Source organism: Nicotiana tomentosiformis, chromosome 10, assembly GCF_000390325.3.
Source record: "Nicotiana tomentosiformis chromosome 10, ASM39032v3, whole genome shotgun sequence".
NCBI classification, from domain to species: Eukaryota; Viridiplantae; Streptophyta; class Magnoliopsida; order Solanales; family Solanaceae; genus Nicotiana; species Nicotiana tomentosiformis.
Genome location: NC_090821.1, coordinates 78,195,046 through 78,214,029, shown reverse-complemented (window position 1 = coordinate 78,214,029; position 18,984 = coordinate 78,195,046). Strand labels below are relative to the sequence as shown.

The window sequence follows — 18,984 nt, the reverse complement described above, 5'->3', positions numbered from 1 at the left end:
ACCAAGCAAGCGATGATAAATATATTAAAATATAAGCAAAGGCTCAAATTAAATTACGCAAATTTGGTCACTCCAGATGTAAGTGATATCTACACCACTACTGCCAAAAAGAAAAACTCACCACCTCAAGGATATAATCTGCCTTATGATGCTAGGAATGAGCAAGATCTAACTATAGACGTAAGAGCGTCGCCTTACATCGGAGATGAACACTGAAATAGAAATTAAATTCAAAGTAGGTGCTCAGTTGGTTAGAGCATCGTGCTAATAACGTGCTATAAAATAAAGACTGTAAAGTAAAAAAAATCGAAGACAAATATAGAGAGAGATTGATATATTATTCAACTTCAAACTATTGTACATAATGAACTGAAAATTCCTCTATTTATAGAAAAAATGAAGGAGTTGAGAGGCTTTTCAAGGAAGCAGCTGCAAGACTTTTCTTGAGTTGCTTGTAAGTTGTCTGCATGAGCTGCTTGCAACCTGCCTGTTTAATAAGAAGTTGGTGCAAATCATTTCATTGAGTTGCTTGCAAGCTACCTGCATCAGTTGCTTATAGATAAATTTTAATAAAGTATCAAACGGATAATCTTTTTTTAAAAAATTATCTATAGCAGAGTAATAACGGACATACACTTCGTAACAATCTCAACTTTATTTTGATCAATCATTTAGGAATGGGAGAGGACAAAAAAAGATAAACATGATTTGACATAGTCGTTTGTTTGTTTTAATGTTGAACAAAATAAGTTAAAAGCCCCTTCACGTGAAGTTGCCGCTTACTCCTCGGAATGAAAGGTCCATATCTTTCCTATTTTCTATATATATATATATATATACACACACACACACACAAGTACTCCCTCCATTTAATATATTTGTCTCAAATCGTGAAAGCAACAACTAATATTTATATTAAAATAAGTTATTTATATCACATATCTTGAAGTAGTGCGACCTTTCCCCGAACCCTGTGTGAATACAAAATACTTTATTTATCGAGCTGCCTTATAAAAAAAAAACTAAATCTTATGATTTTAAATTAAAAGTTTCTTATATAATATATCAAAAATATCGTTTAGATTTATGGTCTTAAAAATATCATGTCCTTTCTATAATAATTAGAGTGATTAAGAGAAAAATGAAAATATTAGAGTTGAAACTTATTATATTAAAATATAAAAAAGTGATACCTATTGCCGAGATTAGCACAGAAGATTTGACGAGAAAAGCAGATGGCCACCAAATGGTATCCTTTAGATTAGACAGAAGAAACTTCTGATTTATTTCCAAAGGAAAATGACAACAAATGAATAACCTAAACTAAACTAAACAAATGTTTGTATCTATTCGATTGGTCTGAGTCATCTCGACGATGTTGTCACGTGACAGATTCTTGACATCCCAATAAAAATTTGTCACGTGGAAAATATATTTATGTGGTCCCAAATAATCTCGTTATCTTGAAAATATTTTCTGATTTAACAAAATAAAGTGATTCTTTCATTACAAAATAGTTTAGTGAGTTACGTAAAATTGAGTGGTTTTTTGTTGGTCGTTACAAAAGCCAAAGCTTTCGTATAATAAAATAAAAGTTGAGTTATCATTCATGGTATTACTGTTTTGTTGCTACTTGCTACTCTAATTTGTTCTTGTAAGGTCTCAAATGACTCGTTATCTAATGTGGATACTTCTCTCTATCATAAATTGTTGATTCTCTATAGTATCTTAATTTAATCGGGCCTAACGTTATTTGTTGATTCCCAAATAATTAAGAAAATGACCATATGTTATTATAAGGAGCGTCATCCAAATTATCTATAAGAAAATTAGATAGAATAACTTTGACCTTTTTAACTGCTAGTGAAAAAATGAAATTCGGGTATATATTTATCCGAACATTTCATTAATCAAGTACACTTATATATACTGGTAATCTGAAATAGAGTTTTCATATAGGCTCACAAAAAATTACTCAAAAAAATATTTGTAAAAAAACTATGCAATTTTCTTTTAGCCATCTATTCATAATAGAGGAGTATTTAGGAAGAAGGAACAAACTTAACAAAGAATTCAAACGTAGATTTGACAAGAGTAATTATTTACCTGCACTCAATGTTTACTATCAAATTAAATAACAATCATGGTTAAGTGAAAGTTTACTCAAATATATAGCATATATCTATTGATTTCGAATAAATAACAATCACAGGCTATAAATCTATTCAAATGGAAACCATTATACAAGTGAAATATAGTAGCTTTTGAATAGAAAAAAGAAAGTAGCTTTTGAATTTTGATGCCCTCTGATATGAAATAATGTTCATGACTAACTGAAACAACTATATTAATATTTAGCGACAATAAAATTCTTATCCTTCTATTTTTTTAACTCAAATAAAGAATTTTATTAGACTGAATTAGCGACCAACAAGTTTACAATAAAATTAGGAGCATACTCCCGATAGATAGGACTAGCATAATTAATATTCCTTCTTTGTTTTGCTTTTTTGTGTGTATTATATAGAGGGGGGCACAAATGAAAGATTTACCTTCCCCTTTTTTCATTCTTACTTTCCTCCACCCATCTTTCATCATTTGTGAACAGTTGCAAACACGAGGCACATGCCCACCAATTAGTCCAACCCAATTCTTTTGAATATAAAAGAGAGAAAAAATCATGTCTTTAAACCAACTGCATAAGTATATACAGAACAAAAGTAGTTCCCTTTTGATAAACCTCATTACTTACGAGACAACACAACTTGAAATGGAACTTATTATACTTGGGAAACTTACAGGTGCAGAAATTACATTACAAAAAAATATTGTAATTATTTTAAATAAAAAAGAAACTTTACTACCCTTTTTTCTGAAAAAGGAAAAAAGAAAAAAACAACAGCAAGACTAAGAAAACTTTGTTTCTGAAGTTATACCTACCTGCTGTTTGTCCTCCCTAGCAATGGTCCTAGTATGCATTTGTTGCAAACTACCAGCTTCATGTGAAGTTGAACCAAAGGCAATAATCAATCAATTGAGCATCAAAAAACATCTTCCATTACACCAGATAGTGTTGTAGCTATCCATCCAGCAATGCAGATGACTTCAATTACTAACTCGAACAAAAGAAACGTTTTTCGTTTAGCAGATGAACTTCATGGACCTTTGTCTCGAATGACCATGTTCTTTCTATGCTGTTTCAGCACTGCGTATATGCCTATTATCCTGTCCATTCGTATCCCAGAAACCAGAATACGAAGTTCTTCTCTTAGACTTGTAACCTTTACCTCTCTTTTTCAAACCTTTACGGCCTTTAAGCATGACTGACATGACGCCCAAGAAGGCGAAGATTGAAACCGCCCACAATGCCATGATCCAAAATCTCATGGAACTGAATGTCCCGTTTGACATGTCAGGTTGGGAAGATTGCTGAGAATTATTTTTGGGCACGTCATCGCGCCTCAAGCCCTGAGCGTCGTTGTCAACTTTTCCAAACTTTCTTGAAGTAGTAGTTTCAACAGCCATTCTAGCTTCAGCACTGGTTCTAGTTTCGGCGTCGGTTCTAGTTTCAGCATCGATTCTAGTTTCATCATCATTGGTTCTAGTTTCATCATCATTGGTTCTAGTTTCAGCATTGGTTCTACTTTCATCATCATTGGTTCTAGTTTCAGCATTGGTTCTACTTTCATCATCATTGGCTCTAGTTTCAGCATTGGTTCTAGTTTCATTGGCTGTGTCCTGGTTGGTAGTGGAAATAGAGTTAGGATCGGGGCATTTTCTTCTCTCGTGGTGTATACGAAGAGCTTCATTCAACGTCGTTGCACATTCTATGCTAAGCAAGTCGCGCTGTAGGGAATCATTATCACTTTGATCAAGTGACGATGGATCAGGAGGATCGGGAAACTTAGCCCAACATTTGTTAACCAAGTCAACGTGTCTCCAGTTTGCTTTGTCGAAGCTCCAGTTACCAACCCTATATTCCAAGCCATAGTGGAAAACTCTGTATTTCACACCAGGAGCAGGAACATATCCCGGGTATATCAAAATCTCGCCGCTTATGACGTGCCGCAAATTCAACTACGCAACATCAAAATTCATATTAGACACATTGCTGACTACCGTATAGCAATGGATGCCAAGGAGTGGGACATACCTCTGCAGCACCGAAAGAGTAACCATACATCTCACTAATCCACCCAGCTTCATAGACATCTCCTGTTATGTTCTTGGACCAATGAGATCTGTCGAGTCGGACCTCCACTGTTTTGTGCAGCCACTGCAGCGCAAATTTACGTAAATCATCTACATGCATTATGATCACACCCCCAACCTTGTCACAAGCTTCAGGATGGCGAGTGTGGAGCTTTGCAAGTACGTTGTCACAGCCAATAAGGTAGCTGATTCGAAACAGGAACAAAAGCTAATTGAGTAAGAATCTATGCCAGGTGAATTTAAGACAAGAACTGATACACCAGAACAATTAAACCATGCAATCCTCCAACTCAATGAAAATGAAAATCGCAAACTTATAACCCTTACTCATAGGGAGTTGAAACTGGATGGCCGCGAGCTGCATTGAATTCCCATGGTGTTATTGGTCCTCTCATGATCATGTCGGCATCTAGAATCACTATGTATTCAGCATCTGTCTTCACATGATTCATCCAATGAAGAACTGCGGCTGGTTTGTTGATTGCCGGATACCTGAAATAAGCAAAAACTAAGAATGGTGACACAGCTACATTATTACTGAAGACAAGATTTTGTTGTTCTTTAAACTTTGCAAGCAAAGTTGACGATGCTGCGCACATAGGTAAGCTATAGATTACCAGTCTCCAGTCAATGGATGTCGGCTCATGGATGGGACATAGTGGGTGGGAGCTAGATCATGGCCTTTGTATTGCCTTAAGTCTTCCTCTGTACAGCTTAGAAGCCTTGTAATATTCCCTGGCTGCCCGCTCTTGTAAAAACTGTGGACAAGCCCCACTGTTTGCCAATCAAAGTAAGGTGAGCATTCTGTAGAGAAAATAGTGTGGATTTTTGGATGTGGCTTTTCAGGCTCATTATCAACTTCTTTATGAATTCCAACCTCCATCATTTGCCGGCTTTGGGAAGTCAAGGGTTTTGGCCGACTTAGTTCTGCAAATGTTTTACTCTTTAGGAAGCTTAGATACTTTGACCACTTTGGCTTAGGACATCCAAAGGCCGCATGCTGTAACAAAAGGCCCTCATTCAGGGTATTGATACACTCTATATTCAGAAACAGCGCCCTCCTTTTGTTACGATCAGGTTCCATCTGTGCTATCTGCAAGAAGCAAAAATTCTAATGAACGTTGCAGGAAAATAGAATGCAAGTAATGTCGGAGAATGAATTATGCAAATAACTTCTGGTGACTAAGAGCGGAAGGGAGTACTATACAGTAAACTCATTTACTTCTTATTCTACAACTATAAAACTTATATCAGTATATTTATATTTCAGAAGCCCCAACATGGGAGCTGTAAGCTGGTCAAGTGTTTAAATTTAAACTCCAACTTTCATATGTCTATGAGCAAGTACCCATAGTTCACCACATTAGTGAGCTGGAATAGAATTACTTGATTGCTCATTGACTTTCCATATGGCCGATAATACATGTTCCGTTAAGCCAGAGATTTTAAAACACTAAGCATCTCAGTTTATACAGATTTAACAGATAACTAGATAATATTAGCTTGCACAGCCTAATTTACTTCATCAATCTTACTTTGTTAACCATGTTTGAATACACATAAGTGATTGGTGGTAGAAGCATCACCCCCAGAAGGCAATAAGATTAAACATACTCTTTCGCTTGCCCCAACCACCTCCACTTATTGTATATATGAATTCGCCGTTTTACAAGTTTTAGTATCAATTGACAATGATTTTTTCCAGCAGAGTACATTCAGCTGAGTGCGTATTCAGAAAACGGAAGCCATGCTGGTAAGAAACAAAAAGAAATTTATACTATGCATAGACTAAATGATCCATTATAATGGCGCACACTAAATTTTACCTCTCGGGGATAAGGAGGCTCAAGGAAGAGCCGACTACAATTATAGACAATGTCATCATTGTGATGTTCTAGTTTACTGAATGACCAGTTTCCAACATTAAAAGGCAAGCCATAGTGCATAAGAATAGGTTCAACACCCTCTCGTGGAATATAGCCAGGATATATCATCAAGTTATCATTAATCTTATGCCGGAGTCCTACCTGACAAATCAAACATCAAGGATATATATTATCATCTTAGTAAAAGCTTAGAAAAGCAGCAACAGAGATCTGTAGAATAAAAGATACGTAAACAATTGAAACAACTTGCCTCCGCAGCACCAAATGAATATCCATACATCTCACTGATCCACCCTGTTCCATAGATATCACCAGTATAATTAGTTGCCCAATGAGCTTTGTCTTCTCGTACTTCTTCAGTCTTCGAAAGCCATAGTGGTGCCAAAGCTTGAAGATCATCTATATGCATGGCTAATAGCCCACCAACCTTGTCACAAAGTTCGGGATGCTTTGTATGCAGCTTCGCGAGAACATTATCGCATCCAACTAAATACCTAATTAGAAAATAAACTCTTCTGAATCAACAACCCCTTAACAATCGAGCTAATATTAAACTATGTTAAAATAAACATTTTGGTGTCAAGGAAACACCAAAATGGTCCTCAAGCAAACGTGGATTTTTAATTCATCGGTATTTATGGCTTTCCTTGAATCGGGAATCTGCTTTCCACATGCCAAGTGCAATAAAAGTTGATGCGCTAATATTAAACTATAAAGGAAGTGCAAGGGATTATTCCTTCTCTTAATCCCTTTCTACTTCATTTTGGTTATCTAAGAAGTTTACTGGACATATATGTTCACGTAAACATTAACTAACATATGTAAATAGGACATGATTGCTAATTACTCCCTCCGTTTCAATTTAGATGAGGTAGTTTGACTCGGCACGGAACTTAAAAAAAAGACTTTTAAAACTTGTGGTCTTAAAAGTTTAAAGGGTAAAAGCTTTGTGGGGCCATGACATTTGTGTGGTTATAAAAACTTCTCATTAAGGGTAAAATGGGTAAAATGAAGAGTTTAAAGTTGAATTAGTTTCAATAGTGGAAATGTGTCATTCTTTTTTGGAACGGACTAATAAGAAAAGTGTGTCATCTAAATTGAAACAGAGGGAGTATTTTGTTTCCATCAAGAAATTCTTTTGTTTCCATGTCAAGATCTTACTAAAATACTGAAACTAAAAATGAGACAAAATGGAAAGTTGAGTTTACCCATAATAGGCAGAAACAGGCCTCCCTTTCTCTGCCCCAATCTCCCATGGTACGATTGGACCTCGAATAATCATGTCTGCGTCCAGTATGACAACCCAATCAACATTTTGTGCCTCTTTGCTGTATTTAAGCCAGTGAACAACTCCAGCTGGTTTGTTTATTGCTGGATACCTGCCGAAACAAACAGAACAGCATGATCTTCTCTAAACTGTATTTCATGCTTCTAGTGTTGCCTTTAACCAGCAGAAGTACCTCCAAATCAGATCAGAAAGATTACGACATAAATAAAAAGAAACAAAGAGTAACTGACAAAGAACCGGAAGGGAATCTAATCTTTCTATTATCAGAGATATCTCAATCACCTTTGAACTTTTTATATCTGTTAAATTCTTGATATTTCAAAACCACCAGTGACAACAACCAACACTAACTTCTATACACAAATGCATATCCAAAAGTAGAAGGAAAATAAAGAAAGATCAATCAAATACTCCCATTTTACAAAGCTGACACCTTTGTCAAGAATAACATATTTTTATCTCTTCACATTCTTAAATGTTCAAAGCCATCAAGGAGGAAATCACACAAACATAGACCAAGCTGATAACTTTGTTGGGAAAAACAACATAAGCTCATTTCTTTGTATTCTTAATTGTTCAAAGCCATAAGGCCACAAGAATTAAAAATGAAATTTAGCATTGAAGCCAACATAGAAAATCAAAAGCAAAAACCAAAAAGAAGTGGTAATCACACAACACAAGACAAAGCTGATCCCTCAGTGGAAAAACAACATAAATTGATCTGCTCCCATTCCAAATTATTCAAAGCCATGATATCCACAAGAATCAGAAATCTGATTCACCATTGAATCCATATATAAAATTGAAGGCAAAAGGTGGCAATCACACAACATTAGACAAAGTTGACCCTTGTTACAAAATATCATCTTTTCACCGTCTAAATTATTCAAAGCCATCAAAGTCGCAAGAACAAGAACCCAATTCAGCATTTAATCACGAACAACACATGCATCCACAAAAACATGTTTGCATTTCTTCATATTCTATTGTTCAAAGCTATCAAAGTCACAAGAATCAAGAACCCAGTTCAGCATAATCAACACATACAATCAAAGGCAAATACCTAATAAAGGTGGTAATCAGTAGACACACAATACCTTCATGGGGAAAACACCATAATTTCATCTCTTAATACTATTAACTGTTCAAAGCCATCAAATTTACAAGAATCAAAAACCCAATTCAGCATTTAATCATCAACAACACATGCATCAACAAGAATCAGAAACCCAATTCAGCATTGAATCCATACATAAAATTGAAGGCAAAAACCGAATAAAGGTGGCCAACACACGAAACAAGACAAAGGTGACCCTCGTTAGAAAAACAGCAAGATATCATTTTTCATCTTCCTAACTGCTCAAAGCCATCAAATTAAACAAGAATCAAAAAACCCAATTCAGCATTTTTATCACAAACAACATATGCATCCACAAAAACAGAAAAGACCACAAAAAATTGAAGGCATAAACCAAATTACGTGGCAATCATACAACACTAGACAAAGCTTGCCCTCGTTAGAAAATCAGAAAAATAGCATCTTTTCATCTTCTTAACGGTTCAAAGAAATCAAATTCACAAGAATCAAGAACCCCAATTCAGCATTTGATCACCAAACAGCATATGCATCCACAAAAACTGAAAACACCACACCAGAAGAAAGTAAAGTTGGGAGCTTTACCAATCACCAGTTTTGGGATGTCTGCTCATAGAAGGGACTTCAAAAGTGGGAGCCAACTCCATTCCTCTATAATTCTTCCTCTCTTCATCAGTGCAACTCAACAATCTTGTAATTGGTCCAGGCTGCTGAGCCTTTCTATAACTGTGCATAAGTCCTACAGTTTGCCAATCAAAGTAATTTTGACATTCTACAGAAAATAAAGTGTGGATCCTATATGGTGCCTTTAAAGTTTCAAACTTTTTTGGTTCTTGGCCACTGATTAGGCTCAGTGTCAGCACCAAAAGTATCAAGATTGCTTTTTTCTCCATCATACACTCAAGAATTCAAATGGGGTTTGCTGTTTTGATCTCAATTTCATGATTTTGGTGAAAAGTCAAAGGTTTGTGTGTGTCTTTTTTATTGTTTGTTTCCGAATCTTTTTAATAAAATTTTTGTCTTGTTGTTGTATGATCTAAGGATCGTGAAAGATTAAGGAGTGTAAGTTAATTTAATGTATTCAAAGTCTGATCTGAAAATATGGAAGTGGAAAATAGTGTAAAAAATAAAAATAAAATGGAGCTGTCTTTCATGTGTGGTTTGCTTCCCGAAGTGCAAGAGTCTTTAGGCTTTTAGCCCACGTTCCTGTAGAAATTCTACCCTAACATTATTTTTAAAATAAAATATATAACCGCTCTAAAAATAATAGTAATATATATATATATATTCGGTCGAGTACTGTGATTTTTTTCCTTTTTACAATCATATTGATCGAATCATCTTGCGCTATTGTGATTAATTTTATGGGGTAACTATTATTTTCTATCAATACATATACTACCTTTGTTCACTTTTAGTTATTTATTTTTGACTTTGCACTCTCTTTAGAAAAATAAATAAAATATGTATTTTATAATTTTACTCATAATAGTGATAGCATTTTCAAAAGTCACGGGAAATGATTTGAAAAATGAGTAGTTAATGATAAGGGTAAAACAAGGAAAAGAAGATTATCTTTCTCTTGATTTAGTATAGTGGAAAAGTAAAAATAAAAATATATATTTAATATAATGGACAAATAAAAGTGAACGGAGGGAGTATTAGATAATTCTATCCATCCTAATAATATCTTAGTAAAGAAATTCTTTTTTTTGACCGTGTATCTTAAATGTGTCATAACAGTTGTGTTACAAAAAAAATTACTAAAAACCATTACAACAATAAACCTAGTGTAATCCCACAAGTGGAGTTTAAGGAGGGTAGTGTGTACGCAGACCTTACTCCTATCTTTAATAAGGCAGAGATTCTGGAAGACCCTCCACTCAGAAAGATAAAAGGAAGGAGCAACAACTAGCCAACCACTCAGAAAACCGAAGCGAACATACAAGATTAACATTAAGTACTGCAATCAGAAAATCGAAGTGAAAGAGGCGACAAGTAATAACAAAAATCTAAGATTAAGAAATTACAATACTAACACTAAGTAATGCACTACACTACTGGCATCAGCAAGAACAACGTTCAGCTAGCTACCCCTCTACTTTAATCTTCAACCTTTACATCTTCATATCCAAAGTCATGTCCTCGGTTGAACTGGAGCATCGACATGTCTCGCCTAATCACCTCTCCCCAACACTTTTTCGGCCTACCTTTACCTCTCTTAAAGCCCTCTAAGCCTAACCACATCTCCTCACTGGAGCATTTGTGCCTCTCCTCTTCACATGCCCGAATCATATAAATCTCGTTTCTCGCATCTTGTCCTCCACATATGTCACGTCCATCTTGTCCCGAATAGCTTCACTCATAATCATATCTAACCTGATATGCCCACATATCTATCTCAACATCCTCGTTTCTGCCATCTTCATCTTCTGGATATGGGAGTTCTTGACTAGCCAATACTCAGCCTCATATAACATAGTCGGTTTGACCATCGCTCTATGAACTTACCTTTAAGTTTTGGTGGCATATTCTTATCACACAGAACACCGGAAGTGGGATTCCATTTCATCCGCCCCGTCTCAATACGATTTGTGACATCCCCATCCATCTCCTCATTCTCTTGTATAACTGACCTAAAGTACTTGAAACTATCTCTGCTGGGGATGACTCGTGAATCAAGCCTCACGTATTCATCCACTTCCTGAGTCGCACCACTGAACTTGTACTCCAAGTATTCTATCTTGGTCCTGATCAGCTTGAAACCCTTAGACTTTAGGGTGTGCCTCCAAACTTCTAACCCCGCATTAACACCGCCTCGCGTCTTGTCGATTAGTACAATGTCATTTACAAATAACATTAAGAAAAAAAATTAAAAATTAAAATTAAAACATTTTCAAATTTAAATAAGGATCAAATAAATTGGGCCACAGACTATGGAAAAATTAAGAAAAATGACATTGTATAACTGCTCTCAAAATAATAACCGAAAATATATATACATATTTTATATATTTACAAAAATTATACAAATTTTATACACTTACTCGGCTACCGAATGTAAATATTTTCGGTGCGGGCTAAAAGTGAAAAAAGCCCCAAAAAAATAGGAGCACATAAATTGGGACGAATGGAGCAATAGATCTGCTATATTTTTGGGCCAAAGGTAAGAGATAAGTAATTCGAATTAATTTTTTTACTATGTGATTAGGAATTAAACCTATTTGATTACGAAGATAAAAGGTAACTTAACAAAACGAGTATAATGCAAATACGTCCGATATATTTTAAAGTGTTGACTTAAACTATTTTGAAAATGACAAATAATCAAATGTCATATAATACTACAGAGATCCTAGATCCACAGCATGCATGATGATTAAGACTGCCAAAAAAGAAAAGGTATTCCTATACATTTGGTTAGTTATATTCTGTGATTGCTTTTGGTTTTATTTTGAGATTTGATTCATCCAAATTTAATTGATTCAACGGTATTATTAATCTTCTTTAAAGCTTTAAGAGTAAAGAAAAGAAAGAATCAATAGCATACTATAGAACTATTAGAAATCAGGTTTTCTATTCTAAAATAAATGAGTAGAGATTGCTCAGATTGATCTCAAACAGACCAGTAAAGAATTAAGAAGTTGGGAAAATGACACTGTATAGCCCATCTCAAAATAATAGCTAAAAAAATATATATTTTGTATATATGTATACATTTTTGTATGTTATATACAAAAAAATATACAACTTTTATATATTTTTATGGCTGCCGGATATAAATAATTTTGGTTTTGCCCTAAAAAGGTTTTACCTTCTTCATAGCGCAAAATAGCTTCTGGTGATTTTAACACAATACCTAGATTTACAACACTACTTTCTCTAGAATCCATCACATAACGAAATGAGTTTCCAAAATATAATTGAAAATAAACACCAAAATGAAATCTAAAAAATGAGCAGATCATGTTATAATACTCCCCTATGTACTCAATTAATGATAATACAAAAACTAAGAATGAAAAGTGAAGGAAGAAAATAAAACATTTTCCGCTATACTATAATAACTACGCCTCAGTCCCAACTAGTTGGGCTCGAATATATAAATCCTCACTGACCATGTTTCCAATTTAAACTCACCTTTTGCGCTATACAAATCAAATTAATTCGTGTAATATGATGAATGTTAGGCTGTCTACATCACACCTCTTAGAGTGCGGCCCTTCCCCGGACCCTGCGTGAACGCGAGATGCCTTGTGCACCGGGTTGCCCTTTAATATGATGAATATCTATAACTTTTGTGGCCAAACAAGTGATTTGGCACTTGATGTAGCATAACCATTTGAAGGAACAAAAGATATTGGTGCAATGTTCTTGATTCTATTCCTTCTAAGAGAATTTGGGTCTATTCCTGCCTTGTGAGCTGCAATTACACCTATGGCTTCCCAGTAGTTTGAGACCTTCACCTGGAAAATAAACTCCATTCTCATACTCCAAATTCTCATGTAGGACAGCATGATATAAAAAGAGATTTAGTATAAAGGAAAACGTGCAAGTCCTATAACAGTAGTGTCAGGACCAGCTTGCATGCACCACCAGATCCTATTTCTATAAGAAAGGAATGGACTTTTATGTTGACTAGTCTCTTTTTTTCACGAGGGGGGCTTAGTATTCATATTCCCCTTTAAATTAGTATCTCCCCTAGTATCTTTAATCAACAATGTTATTGCAAATTATGCACTGCGCAGGTAATGATCGTTGATGAGCTTACATGCTACAAGCTAAAGCTTTCTACATATATGACGCAAGCATTGACACTTTTTTTCCAAAGTCACCAGTTTTATCAAATGAAAATGTATTTGGCTACAGGCATTGGCACTTCATGTTAAGTTGCGGCTTGCCAATATGACAGCTAGATGAGAAAATAAACACGGTACTGGAAGTAAGATTTCAACTTACAGCTTCGATACCGAGTGAGTCTGGCGTTTCATTTAGAACTGTTTGATTCTCTTCAACAGCAATTATAAGAGGCTGCAAAATATGAGCAAATAGGAAAAATGGCATTATTATCATGAATGCTGAAGGTATCTGACAAGTCGTTTCCTATCTAGCATTAGTAGTATTAGAGGAAGTTTAGCCAACCGATATGGTACCACTGTCACGACAAAAGGAAGAAGAGAAAAGTAGTGTAAGTTGGGGCATGGAATACTTAATAAACATGAAAAGGAGGAATTACACATGTTAGTTGGTGCTACATGTGTAAAAGCTCAGGGGAAGAAGTTGATCATCTTATGTTGCATTGCCGTGTGTCCTGGGGTTTGTGGAGGGCAATCCTGAATCTTTTTGCTGTTCAATGGGTGATGCCAAACACTGTAAAGGAAATGCTATATAGCTGGGCCGGTTTCCGTAGAAGAAGCAAGCAAAAGGCGTGGAAGTTCGCCCCGTTAGCTCTCATGTGGTTAGTCTGGGGAGAGAGAAATAGGAGAATTTTTGAGGGGATTGAGTCTCCGTTTTCACATCTTAAAGAATAGTCTTTTATCTTTGATCGCTTTTTGGTGCACACATATAGCCCCTACTTGTGTAGAAGATAGGGCGTCATTTGTAGAGAATCATGTTCTGATGTAAATTCTCTACTTTTTTGTATACTTCTTGTATGCGGGAGTTTTTTCTCCCTTTTGATTAATACAATTTACCTTATCAAAAAATAAACATGAAAAGGAATGAGGTGTTTTCTTTTTCCCTACCGTTAGAAGGGAAAGGGGAGTGGGATGATTCCGATTGAATCAACTAGTCAGCTGTCGCAAGGGAAAGGCCTATCTCCAAGCCTAGCAAACACTAGACTCATCCAGTTGATGTCAAAATATCAAGAGCCAATTACCTTGTGTCTTTTGCCATTGGCAAAAGCAAGAACACCATCTCCGCCACAAGCGTCGATCGGTACAATTACACTGTCAACATCACCTGCTACAATGCAGTCCTCTGAAAAATTGTTTCCCTTGACCAAATACTGTGGTGCAGTGCTAAGCCCAGCAAGTACACATGGCAAGAATGTAAATCCTATCTGTCCGAAAATTGACAGAAGAAAACAAAAATATTATGAGAATGACAAGTGGAAAAAGAGACTAGAGAATGCAAGTGTACTATCTTAGCAGTTTTATACACCTTCATGGTTTTCATATCTCCCTCTTACTCATTTTAATGCCCAACAGAAAATATTTCTACAGCATGTATCATAAAATATGAATAATTCCCAAACATCCTAAACTCTTCTTAAAGAATGTGGCTAGCAAGTCCAGCTAACTATACAAAGGAAAACCAAATGAATATACTTTAATATTCTGAACAGGTTTGACTTTTCAGAATTCATGTAGTAAACACTGAGAAGAAACTAAAATTGAGAATTTTGTCACAGCATCTTGAATTGCAGATTTAAAATGCCTTTTCCTTTGCCCAAAAACTGTCCATATGGACATGGACTCAACACAAAAACGACACGTATAGCTGGATTTCAAACAATATGAACATAATAAAGCTAGCACAGGGTAAAATTTTGTCAACAAAAAGTTTACGACAGAGTAAAGGAAATACAAATAGATATAAGGCTATATCAAGTACAACAACAACAAACCCGGCGTAATCCCATAAATGGTGTCTGGGGAGGGTAGTGTGTACGCAGACCTTACCCCTACCTTAATAAGGCTTTATCAAGTGTAAGCACAAAATAAGTAAACAAAAGGAATTGAGTAAGCAATTATTGCAATAAACCAGCGAAAGATGCACATAAAGTAACTTTCAAGAACTACTAAAACCACGCATTAACTTAATAGGATAGCTAAACCAAAAGCTCAAAACTTAGTAACATCCCATACATCAGAGGATCTATTAAGGCGTCTCCAATAGTATCTAAGAAAAGTTCAGCAACAAATGTGTACGAACTATTTAGCTCCTTCTCTTGAAAATGACCATCTCACGCAAGAGAAGAGCTAAATGGCTAAGGATTATCATGCTTCCATTTTAAAATGATTATCATTTATAATCCCCTAAGAAGAAACTACAAAACAAAACAAAATCTCATGCACTATCCTTGTCTAGCAAACCAAAAGCTGCAGAGAAGCTATGCTCTGGCCATTCTACATTAGTTCCCAGTCATTTAATGAACAACAAACTTCTTCATGATTAAACAGCACACAGCCTTCAATTCATGATTATACATGGTGAAAGCATAAATCTTGTTATAATCAAAGGACAATAACTAACCTCTTCAGCAGCGGATTTTGGACATAGAGAAATGTTTAATTGAGGAGGCAATACTGCCGGAGCATGTGCGCAGGGAAACTGAAAATTTTTCACCACTAGATGACTTATAACAGCCTCCACACCTGCCAAAAGATCTACCCCCTGTAGATTTAAAGGGTATAGAATAAAACTGAAATCAGGAACTTAAGTACTGCATAATAGCGATGAATTTCCTCATTATAAACTGTCAAATTAAAACAGTACAACTTTAGCAGACTAATCAATGGAAGAAGATAACTCAAGCTGATATTATAATGAACTCAAATATTACACCTTCTAGTTAGATAATTTCACACATAAGTTATGGCAAAATTGTAGAGACTCAAACTTTAGGACATAGCACTTTAGGAGTTGCTGAAACATATTTATTCTGTAATGAGCTCATGAATTGAGACCGTCTTGTATCTAGGAATTTCAGATAGATACTATCGGTGACTACATTTGCAATGAAGTAAGAAGATATTCATTGAAAAAATTAATACCACTCCTTGTCGATAATCATCCAAGTCCTCAGTATCATCGTCTGGAAAGCGAGCCACCACTGCAACTGCATTTACCTTAAACTTATTTTGCAAGTTCTCCACAGCTCTCAATAGTGAATCTGGACGCTGTATCCTCCCTGTTGATTGGCCACTTGTTGGGTCAACCCATTTCTCCACCTTTACAGTTTACATACACCGCATGTTAGCTACTTGCAATACATTAGAAGTTAATGTGAAGTTAATAATAAATAGATGTGACAATGAAACTGTTGTCTAAGCCAAAGAAAATCAGATTATTTCTGATCTACTATGATATATGAAATAGTAACTAAATATAACCCCCGCAACATCTACTTGAATTCAACTTAGAAACCAAAAAGCATACCAGTAGAGGTGTATCAGTTACAGTGTATCCCACTATTGGCAATCCAAGAGAAGCTCTTGTTGCATCAACTACTTGTAGATGACGAATAAGAAGCTCCTTCTCTATCCCAGCATCAAAAACTAATCCCACCTGCTTTCACATTACAAGTTCACAATGTGATTGCAAGCTAAATGATGCAGCAACAGCTCGAATACAGTTCTGATTTCACAGGATATACAAGCAAAATTTTTGACAGCTTACCCTATTTTGATGAACTGGTTGCAGTCCCCAAAGGCCTTCGGCAAATCGATCTAGTGCATAGCCTTCAACATAGAGTGCATTCGGCATCGGCCAGTACAGCATTGCTGCATTAAGAACCTGTATGACTTACAATTTTACAGAGAGCTAAGAATAATGCATGTTAAACCAAAACGTAGGCGTGTTTCCTAGATTGACAACCTATTTACTTCATCCACGCAATTATTCCAGCATAGTTCCTGTCACTTTTCTTTCTTCTGATCCAATGTGTGAATGTTGATTCCTTATTCCATTGACAATCTAAAGAAACAACTAGAATTTACTCTATCATGGCCCTAAAGTATATGAAATATTTTTCAATTCTTCATTATTGTGGATCAAGTCCCATCAAATCGCTCAGTTGCTTGACTTGCCTCTCTATATTGAATTTTTTGTTCCACAGAAGTATTCTTTTGGGGACATACTAAGAATTTAAGTTCCAAGATAGAGACTCAGCTAGGAAGTGAAATTTTACAGAATGTAAATGTAACGTTGCAGAGGCTATCAAATTGCTCAAAAAAAGCATAGCTCAATGTATTATGCGTCTAAAATGCTATACTATCCACGATATCCTTTGTAGCTACTTTAGGTTGAAGCACAATTTCTTAGGTATAGTGATACCTGCATCATTTTCTCTATAAATGTGCTATTATATTAAGGAGTAAGGACAAGCTACATTCGAAGCCTCAAAATTTTTCTTAAAAGAAAAATTACACTCTACATTTCAATGATGAAAACCAGCAATCAATGAGTTCTTCACTTGAAGTTTCCCCACTTTGAATTCTAAAAATATCTTAACTTCGATTGCCAATTCAATACATATACAATGTGTGAATTTAGATGGATCAGTAAGCTCCTTCATCAACTCCATTAATTCAATCTTTAGTTAATCCTACTACAACAAATTGTCCCACTATAATTTTTAAAATATCAAGCATGAACATATTATTTGGTTTTGACATCGCGGACCCCTTACTTTCATCTAGACACCAATTGTTGTTGAAACACACTATTTTAAAACCCTTCCGACCCTGTGTGTCGCTCAATGGTACTAATGTCAATATCCACATCAGATAAAATAAGCACATCATTTTTATTATTAGGGCAGCCCAGTGCACTAAGCTCCCGCTATACGCGGGTCCGGGGAAGGCCCGGACCACACAAAGGGTCTATTGTATGCAGATTTACCCTGTATTTCTGTAAGATGCTGTTTTCATGGCTCGAACCCGTGACCTCCTGGTCACATGATAGTAACTATACTAGTTACGCCAAGACTATCATTTTTATTATTATAAAGAAAAAATAAGCAAATAAATAAATGATGCTATGCTAGTAACATAAGAACATAAAATTAATCATACATTAGGATGAGAGATAAGGCAGTCAACAACAGAGGAAAGAGCTCGAGCAACAGGTAAAGCATCTCCAGCATAGCCACCAATAGCTGCTCCTACACCTGTTGGCACTATCATCACACTTGTATACTCCCTCTTAAACTGCTCAAGAACCATAAAAACACACAAAACTAACAATGAAAATCAATTGGGTAATTGTTAAAATCGTTTTCTTGAAATTCAAATAAATAAAAATCAAGTTCTGGTGAATAAAAATTGCACCTTTTTATTTTGCAAGAAAGAGGTGGAACATGAGATTCTGAAATTGGATTTTGAATAATGAGATTTGGGGAGGAGATATTGATGCCTCACTGAAGGAGAATAAAGATTGAGGCTTAGAGTTGCCATTGATTCTCTGCTTGGTCTAGTGTGGCATTCTTCTGAGTTCTGAGTAGAGAATGAAATTAGAAAGAAGAGGATAATGACATAATGAGGCTGAAAAAAGGTATATTTGTCAATTTCACCCCTTAGATTGTAGAAAATGTCATTATTCATTGTATTGTAATACTCCATAGGCGTGTAAAAGGAAAACCGATAAATCGCACCAAACCGATAATCCGAGTCAAATCGGAAAAAAATCGATGTGGTTTAGTTTGATTTGGTTTGGTATTGAAAAATAAAACCCGAACATAATTGGTTTAGTTTGGTTTTAACTAAAAAAAGTCAAAC

The 18,984-nt window shown here is 35.5% G+C and overlaps 2 protein-coding genes across 2 annotated transcripts; both read right to left on the bottom strand.

Annotated features, from left to right (window-relative positions):
* Positions 1-2,708: 2,708 nt before the first annotated feature.
* LOC104092717 (peptidyl serine alpha-galactosyltransferase) lies at positions 2,709-9,645 on the bottom strand. Its single transcript, XM_070186284.1, has 8 exons — positions 9,068-9,645; positions 7,307-7,477; positions 6,345-6,592; positions 6,039-6,235; positions 4,830-5,305; positions 4,540-4,704; positions 4,154-4,397; positions 2,709-4,077 (listed from the first exon to the last, which is right to left on the bottom strand). Exons 1-8 carry the CDS (start codon positions 9,376-9,378, stop codon positions 3,190-3,192), a joined length of 2,700 nt encoding a protein of 899 aa, XP_070042385.1. The 5' UTR covers positions 9,379-9,645; the 3' UTR covers positions 2,709-3,189.
* A 2,779-nt stretch (positions 9,646-12,424) lies between these two features.
* LOC104092718 (uncharacterized) lies at positions 12,425-18,722 on the bottom strand. Its single transcript, XM_009598383.4, has 9 exons — positions 18,538-18,722; positions 18,283-18,417; positions 16,886-17,002; positions 16,646-16,774; positions 16,261-16,437; positions 15,740-15,880; positions 14,361-14,543; positions 13,442-13,513; positions 12,425-12,948 (listed from the first exon to the last, which is right to left on the bottom strand). Exons 1-9 carry the CDS (start codon positions 18,661-18,663, stop codon positions 12,772-12,774), a joined length of 1,257 nt encoding a protein of 418 aa, XP_009596678.1. The 5' UTR covers positions 18,664-18,722; the 3' UTR covers positions 12,425-12,771.
* Positions 18,723-18,984: the final 262 nt, after the last annotated feature.